The 8,694-nt window shown below is 43.3% G+C and overlaps 1 protein-coding gene and 1 non-coding gene across 2 annotated transcripts; one reads left to right on the plus strand and one right to left on the minus strand.

Annotated features, from left to right (window-relative positions):
* Nucleotides 1-1,026: 1,026 nt before the first annotated feature.
* Nucleotides 1,027-3,263, minus strand: LOC123132321 (receptor-like protein 3). Its single transcript, XM_044552106.1, has one exon. The coding sequence runs from the start codon at nt 3,261-3,263 to the stop codon at nt 1,107-1,109; it is 2,157 nt and encodes a 718-aa protein (XP_044408041.1). The 3' UTR covers nt 1,027-1,106.
* Nucleotides 3,264-8,215: 4,952 nt separating this feature from the next.
* On the plus strand, nt 8,216-8,412 carry LOC123132675 (U2 spliceosomal RNA). Its single transcript, XR_006464964.1, has one exon. It is a non-coding gene; the product is annotated as a U2 spliceosomal RNA (small nuclear RNA).
* Nucleotides 8,413-8,694: the final 282 nt, after the last annotated feature.

Genomic DNA, 8,694 nt, shown 5'->3' on the forward strand with positions numbered 1-8,694 from the left:
TTTGAAAAAAGTACGCGAATTTCAGAATAGTTCGCTGATTTGGAAAAAAGTATGTTTATTTTTTTAAATACGCGACCTTGAATAAACTACACGGAGTTGAAAAGTGTATGTGAATTTCAAAAAGTTCACGGATATAAAAAGAAGTACAGGAATATGAGTGAGCACCGGTCAAAACCGGGGTGAGTCAACACCGAAAACCGGTCAAAACCGAGTCCAGGGACGAACCTTGTCCGGTTTCGATAGTTGGGGGTGCAAGTTGTCCGGTTTTGAAGTTGAGGGACCAAATCTAGACTTCACCAAGAGTTGAGGGACGAAAAGTATACTTTTCTCTTTGAGAATCTTTCCTCCCAGTTTTAGTCAAGTAGACCGTCCCAAGAGAGAAAAAAGAGGACTAGCCCTGGTGCAGCAGTTGCTTGGAGTTCAGAGTGGACTACATGCGCCGAGAGAATGATGCTAGGGAAGCAGAGTAGTTAAGTTGTTGACGTGCGCTCCCAAGGTACGTCGTGCAATTAACTTGCTGGGAAAAGAATGGGGCACGTAGTTACTAGTTAGTTTTGCGTGTACTCAAAACTCAAGGGATGCACTCCTACAGTATGTGCTCCATTGTTGTAGCAGCTGCAGTCTCTCGTTTTAACAAACTCTGAGAAGATTTTGTGATGGAATTTTTGGATGTGCTGCTTCATACGTAGTGACAACTTATGGTTAGTGGTGCACTGGTACTTGACCATACATTTTATTTTGTTCATTACTTACCCGTAAACCTAAAACTTTAGCATGGCTCCATTGTTGTTGTTCAGCAAGCAAAGGAAATGGTGAACTTTAAACTTACAGTGGTTTTTATGTTCTGAAAAGAGTTATAGAGAGCCCCGGAAAGGTCAGAGTATCCATTGTATTAATACCAATTCAGTTTAAACTGCCCCACATTATTACATATATACTTCTACATCTCCATGAGATGGCATCACTCTTAATCCGATAATGTTTTGCAGCCATAATTATGACTTACACATAGATGACAAGCTTATTTGCTGGACATGTTGCTAAACCTGAATAGCAGCCTAACCTGAACGAAATTGACGTAAACAGATACGTAAACTGTAGTAGTACTAGCCAAAATACCTAGATAAGACTATCTGATCATACAACACCCCTACACCAAAGAACGTGCTGAAGGCAATCACAAAGGCCACCTTGTAATCAGTTTGTTTTGTTGTCAGAACATTGACAGGAGGTGCTTCTGCCGAACCACATTTATGAATGAGCATAGATCCGCAGAGCTTTGTATTCCCGTCAAAGCTAGAAGTCCCAAATGTGTTGAACTGGCCTCCAGATGGAATAGGACCTTCTAGATCATTGTCAGAAACGTTAAACGCTGCAAGGAAGTGCAGGCTGTCCAATGCAGCTGGGATCGCACCTGTGAGATTGTTGTTGGACAAGTCTAGGACCTGCAGGCTTGTGAGGTTGCATGTTGATTCTGGGATCTGACCTGTTAAGTTGTTGAAGCTCAAATTGAGTGAACGGAGGGATTTCAATTGACCGATCGTCGAAGGGATCTCACCAGTGAACTTATTATTGCTTAGATCCAGCAATTTAGGGAAAGCAAAAGGTTGGCGATATTGATGTGATAGAGTTGGATAAACAGGCAGTATGAAGACCCTTTGGTTCGAATTGGCATCTGTCTTGGCTGACTCTAGCATTGGCATATCGGTCAATGTTGTTGGAATTTCCCCTGTGAGGCTGTTGTTTGATATGTCAAGGTAGAAGACATAGCTTAGAGCTTTGATCCAGGCTGGTATCGATCCTGTGAGCTGATTGTTAGACAATATTAGTATCTCTAAATTTGCTATCTTTGATATCCAGAAAGGTATTTTTCCGAATAATGGGCAATCACTTATACCAAGAAACCGAATATTTTCAAAACTGCCAATGGTGTCATCCTCTGGCATGGTCTCATGCCTGAAGTTACGCCCAATAAGAAGGGTGCTGAGGTTCTTGGAGCTTCCAAGAATCTGAAGTGCATCTGTTATGTTTGTAAGATTATTATTATAAAGTGACAGGAACGACAGGGACTTCAGATTGCCGAGCCCTTTTGCTAACTGGCCGTGGAACTTATTGGAAGATAGTCGCAGTGCAATTAGTTTTCTGCAAGAGTATATACTTTCTGGAATTGTGCCATCGAAGTTGTTCCGCATAAGATCTAAAGACATTAGATTGGGTAGGCTAGAAAAATTGACCTTGGTGAGTTGTCCGCTGAAATTGTTGCAGTTGAGGTTGATGGTTATGAGATTTGTGCAGTTTGCTAGAGTTGATGGCAGCTCCCCATACATGATATTACTGTTCAAATAGAGTTCCTCCAATCTCTTGAGATGGCCTATAAATTCTGGAATCTTGCCACTGAAGTTGTTCTCTCCAAGATCAAGGGTAACCAAAAAAGTGAGTTTGGCAATATATGTGTCTTCAAGTATTCCTTGTAAACCACTCCTGGGAAAAGAGAGGAACTCCAAAGAGGTAGCATTAAAGAGTTCGTCTGGGAGAGTCCCGCTGAGGTTGTTGTGGCCAACCTTGAGCACTCTGAGCATGGAGCAGCTACCTAATTCAGGTGGAATGCTCCCTCTGAATCGGTTGTAAGAGAGCTCAAGCACAACCAAGGATGGAAAGCTGGTGCAGAAATGAGTTGGCAGTTGCCCAGTAAAGCTGTTGTTGCTGGCGTTGAGTGCGACCAGGTCTTTCATGGCCCCCCATGTGGAGGATGGAAACTGTCCTGCAAACAAATTGCTGGAGATGTTCAGTACCTTCAAGGGACGCACTGGGGTTGAAGATGGCATCTCATGCAGTTCTCCGTCTAGGCGGTTGAAGCTGATGTCGATGGCGATGATGCTGCCGGAAGACACCAATTCTTGTGGTAGTCCACTGGACAGCATGTTGTTTGACAGATTCAGTCGCAACAATCCGGCGAGGCTGCCAACAGTAGGTGAGATATACCCCTGAAGACCCTTGGAAGCCAGCGAGACATCAGTAACCGTCCCATCCATGCTGCAGGTGATCCCTTCCCACGTGCAGCAATCTGTGCCATTCCGCCACGACGCGGCAAGGCCACCATCCTGTGAGAGCCCAGTGAGGAACTTGAGGAGGGAGGCCTTCTCTTGCTCTGTGCAGGAGCTAGTGATAGCGGCCAAGGACATGAGCATCACAAGAGCAATGCCAAGGGAACTTATCGGTAGTTTTTCGTTGTATCTCATGCGTGAAAGCTGGAGTGGCTGCATGGTTTTCTTTAGCTGGTTGCGTCTACAGTATTATAGAGCGTGCTCCTCCTTGTTCTGTACTTGTTACTTGTAGCAAGTAGGTCGCCTTGCAACGACTGAATTGATTGACTCTGCCACCCCAGTTTGTGGTTGTAACTAAATTCTACATGGACCTTTGTTTCCTAATCTTAATGATACGGCACGCAACTCACATGTTTTCCTGAAACAAAAGGAAACCAGATGCTTATGCTGTGCCCTGACTTGGTACATCATTAGTGGTCTGGTCAAGGAACATTCTGAGGGCAAGAATGGCCATTTATAGCTCAAGGAACCTGGTGCTCCGTTACATGATTTCGTAAGGTTTTGCAAGTTGCACTAATGAGTCTACTAGCGTAAGATTTTGCATCACAAGGCGAACTGAAATTTTGCATGTACACAGAGCAGCTTGTCTGTAGGAACTGTCCTGCGAGAAAGGAAGAGGCCAAGGAGATGATCTGCACAAGAGCAAGGCCAAGGGAAGGTATGTGAAGTGCAATATCAAATGAAGGCCGGGTGTTATGCCTCTTTTCGGAGAAAAAGTGAAGGTCTGTAAAAACTGGAGGGGCTGCATAGTTTTCTTGTAAAACTATCATGATGCTTATTCTTCAGATGGTTGCTTCTATCAACAAGGATGCCCTTCTGGAGTTCTTTATCGACTACCGAGTAGTCACTTTTGCACTTAATGGTGTGACATGCAGCTTGCTTGTTGTGGAAAAATAAGGGATACCCCCTCTGATGTGCCCTGACAGACTATGTAAAGCGTCAAAGGTCTAGTCAAGGAAGACTTGAGAGTCTGGTAACAAAAAAAGGGGCAAGTTTGTAGCCTCATGGATGCAGTGACCTGGTGTTCTTTGCCTCTTTTGTCATGCCGGCGTTGCCTGGTGCGTACGTCTGCTGTTGTTTTCCATTCCCCCGGCTTCACTCACCGGCGCGTCATTCCGGAACATTGATTGTGAACTCAAGTAGACAGGATAGCGTGCGAGGACTTGCAATGGAAGGATGGTTGATTGCAACAGGCCGGAATTCAGGCTGGTTGCTGGTCAGTTTAGTTGAACATATAGTTGGTGTAAAGAGTTGTATTTCTTTTTGGGTATTGGTTATTTTAGGTGATGCTGTTTTGACGCTCTGTTCCCAGCGTAGAGTGATGAGCAGAAGAATCACTGTACATGTGGATAATAATATAGTTCTGGTTGAGAGAAATATCAAAGTTTTTGTGAGACCAGTGATAGAATCCAGGTATAATATATTCTTTACTGGCCTAGTATATTTGCCGGATCTTGTCTTTAGATGATGCTGGTCTTATGTTCATCTTCAAGGAGTGCTGCTTGATCTTTATAAATGTACTCCCTCCGTTCCTAAATATAAGTCTTTTAAGAGATTTCAAATGGACTACAACATACGGATGTATATAGACATATTTTATAGTAAAGACTCACTCATTTTGCTTCGTATGTAGTCCTTTGTTGGAATCACTAAAAAGACATACATTTGGGAACAGAGGGAGTATGAATTATGATATAATCTTTAAGTAAGAAATGATGAATTTGGTCTTACATGGAGCCAGAAGAAAGATTAATACACTTAGGTTTCATAGCTGGATATCTAACTTCCTGTAAACATCATGTAGGAGTACTACTTTTTCGTCCTTTGTAAAAAAAATCCAGTAGGTATTCCCCTCATAAAAATGCAAGCAAGTGGATGGCAGCACTCAGTAACCTTGTGGATACGGCACACTCCACATTGCAGCTGCCAACATTTATTCTATGACCATCACGTCTCAGGTTGCTTTTTTTCAGATGCCATCTCATGTACTATACGTCATGTTGCTAACTGGACGAATATGTATATTATTAAGAAGAAGCCAGGCAATTTTATTTTATTTTGAGATTAAGAAGCCACGCCATTAGGACCATGCTTTTTCTCCGGAACGTATTGGGGCCATACTATGATGATTAATTAAGAAGCCAACCAACCAACTGGGCCTTCGGTTTGGCACATCCTTGGGGATGAAATAACACAAGAAGTGTTGACTGCTGTCAACACCAGACAGATTCCTGCTAAATGGAATGATACTACAATTGTCATGATACCGAAGGTTGATAGCCCAGAACTGGTAACACAATTCCACCCCATAAGTTTGTGTAATGTACTTTACAAAATTATTTCTAAGATGCTAGCATTGAGGCTGAAAAATATTTTACCCGAGATGATTTCCCCAACTCAGAGTGCATTTGTACCTGAAAGAATGATTACAGATAATATCCTGATTGCCTATGAATGTGTCCACAAGATAAAGAACAAGAAAAGAGGTCAATCGGGCCTATGTGCAATTAAGTTGGACATGCACAAGGCATATGACAGAGTTGAGTGGTCATTCTTGCATGATATGATGGTCAAGTTAGGTTTTCATGAGCAATGGATCCAAATGATGATGGCTTGTGTGAGTTCTGTTAACTACAAAGTAAGATTCAATTCCCAGGAAACAGAGGCGTTCTACCCATCTAGGGGCATCAGGCAGGGTGACCCCCTATCTCCCTACTTATTCCTTCTTTGTGCAGAAGGTCTCTCTAGTCTATTGTAGTTTGAAGAAGAAGCTGGTGGCATAGAGGGGATTAGAGTGTGCAGAAATGCACCATCAGTATCACACCTTTTATTTGCTGATGATTCTCTGATCCTCATGAAAGCAGATGTTCTAAATGCAGCTTCCTTACAACATGTTCTAGAGGCCTATTGTGAAAGTTTAGGACAGTTGGTGAGTCTTGCAAAATCAAGTGTGTTCTTCAGCCCCAACACCCAGCTTCCTCGAGGACTGAAATATGCCAAGAACTACACATTGATACAGAGGCTTTATCTGATAAATAAATATCTTGGGTTGCCAGCTATGGTAGGAGCAGATAGGAGTGATTGCTTCAGACACTTTTATGAATGAATTAAGGAAAAACTGAATGGGTGGATGGAGAAGCAACTCTCCACGGGAGGAAAGGAAATTTTATTAAAATCCGTGGCTCAGGCCATCCCAGTTTTTGCAATGTCAGTTTTCTCTCTACCAAAGGGTCTGTGCAAGGAGATAATAGATTTGATAGCACAATTCTGGTGGGGAGATGATGAGGATCATAAGAGAATGCATTGGTACACATGGCGGAAACTTTGTTATCCTAAATGTGATGGAGGGATGGGATTTAGAGATCTATACTCATTCAACCTGAGAATGTTATCGAAGCAGTGTTGGAGGCTCATTACTAACCCCGACTCCTTATGTGCTAAAGTTCTAAAAGCCAAATACTACCCGAATGTGAGTCTTCTTCAAGCCACTTTGAAGAATAGGGCCTCTTTCACCTGGCAGAGTATAATGAAAGGGTTGGATACCTTCAAGCTAGGATATATTTGGTGGATTGGCACGGGGGGAAACGTGAATATTTGGACAGACCCGTGGATCCCCTCGAGTCAGGATAGGAAAATCATATCACACCGAGGCCAAACCATTCTTTCTTCCGTGAGTGACCTCATCGATCCAACGATAGAAACATGGGACGAAGAATTGGTCCGAACAATCTTTAATCCAGTGGATGTCAGGAGAATACTCCAAATCCCTCTGAATGTCGGAGCTTTTGAGGATTTCATTGCATGGAACCCAGACGGTAAGGGTATTTTTTCTGTCAAATCGGCCTACAAATTGCAATGGAACCATTCTTTACATGCTCACGTAAATGTTCTACGTCGTTCAGGGGCCTCAAGATCTCCAGAAATATGGAACATACTATGGAAAATAAATGCTCCACGAAAAGTTCTCATTTTTGGCCGGCGCGTCCTTCATGGGATTATCCCGCTAAAATCCATACTTACAAACAGACACATCGGCTCGGATGCGGCATGCCCGGTGTGTCATCAAGATGCAAAGGATATCCGTCATCTTCTGTTTGACTGTTGCCATGCTAGGGAACTCTGGAACAACCTTGGCATTTCAGAAATTGTGGATGAGGCCAAGCAAATTGATAGATCGGGCTCTGTTATTATGGAGCATCTATTAACAGTACCGGACAAGATCCTGCCAATTAAGCCAAACTTGAATATCAAACATGTGTTGCTGGTTGGCGCATGGTATCTGTGGTCGATCAGGAGAGAACTTACTCATAATGGTAAACCACCACCCTCTATGAGATGGCATATGTCAGTTCTAGCTATTGCAAGTAACTTCCATGAGGCGAACAACAAACAGAAGTGTATAGGTGGTTAGAGATGGTGCAAACCTGAACCGGCATTTGTGAAGTTGAATGTGGATGTTGTTTTCTTAGTTGAAGAAGGTGTGGGAGCTACTGCAGCAATTATCAGGGATGACAAAGGACAATTCCTAGCAGGCCAATGTGAGTATATCATCCACGTACCAGATGCAGAAACAGCTGAAGCAACAACAATCAGGGATGGTCTTCTTTTGGCCAATTCTTTGGGATTTCCGAGGGTAGAAGCTGAATCGGATTGTCTCAGTGTCATAAACTTTTGTCAGGGTCAGTCAAGATGGTGGAATGCAGCAGCACCGATATATGCAGGGTGTCTGGATCTGACGTCTTCGATTGGGAAGGTCGTTTTTAAACACTGTTTACGTTCGAGCAATCAAGCGACGCATGTGCTAGCTAACTTTTGTTATTGTAATAAGATCTCTACTACTTGGACGGAGGAGCCCCCGAGCTGCCTCGTCTCTAGTCTCGTGGACGATGTATTTCCTTCGCTGAATCAATAAAGCTAGCCATGATGGCTTTCCTTAAAAAAAAACTGGGCCTTCGAGGCAGCTGGGCTGCTTTGGTAGAAACAACAGGGAAGCGCATAGGACAGGCATCTTAATGACTTCCTGCCTGTTTGTTTAGTACCACATCGCTTGCGGAATGCAGCAGGGCAGCCGAGACAGTTATAAGAGGAGGGGCAGGGCAACATTTCAAAGCATACCTTTCTCGGCCTTTTGGCTAAAATCAAGTGTAGTATCTGTTCTTATCAGTTTAATACCTGATATGTGGGCCATGTGCCCACAACGATATTAAATTTATTTTTTGTGGGGGAGGGTCCATCACACTAGCTTGCTAGTGGGGCCCTTAGACGTTGCCTGGGCGTTGCACTACTGTCCAGGCCAGGCGCACCCCAACCAATACAAAGTAAAACAAGTTTCTTTAGTTGTTTGTTCTGACTAGTCACGCAATTAGATGCTCGGCAAAAGACACTGTTCGGCTAAACAGAATAGCACTGCACTCCTATATCAAGCATTCATTTTTCAAGTTGGCTGCATTTGTGTAATATTTAGCATCACAAGGCGTGAAGGAATATTTTAACATCACAAGGCTTCAGTCTCATGGCAACAAGAGGTAATGTTTTGTAGCTCACGGGATGCATGCCAGCGTTGCCTGGTGCATATGATTTGGCTTGCCAC

The sequence above is a fragment of the Triticum aestivum genome, chromosome 6A, assembly GCF_018294505.1.
Source record: "Triticum aestivum cultivar Chinese Spring chromosome 6A, IWGSC CS RefSeq v2.1, whole genome shotgun sequence".
Classification (NCBI taxonomy): domain Eukaryota; kingdom Viridiplantae; phylum Streptophyta; class Magnoliopsida; order Poales; family Poaceae; genus Triticum; species Triticum aestivum.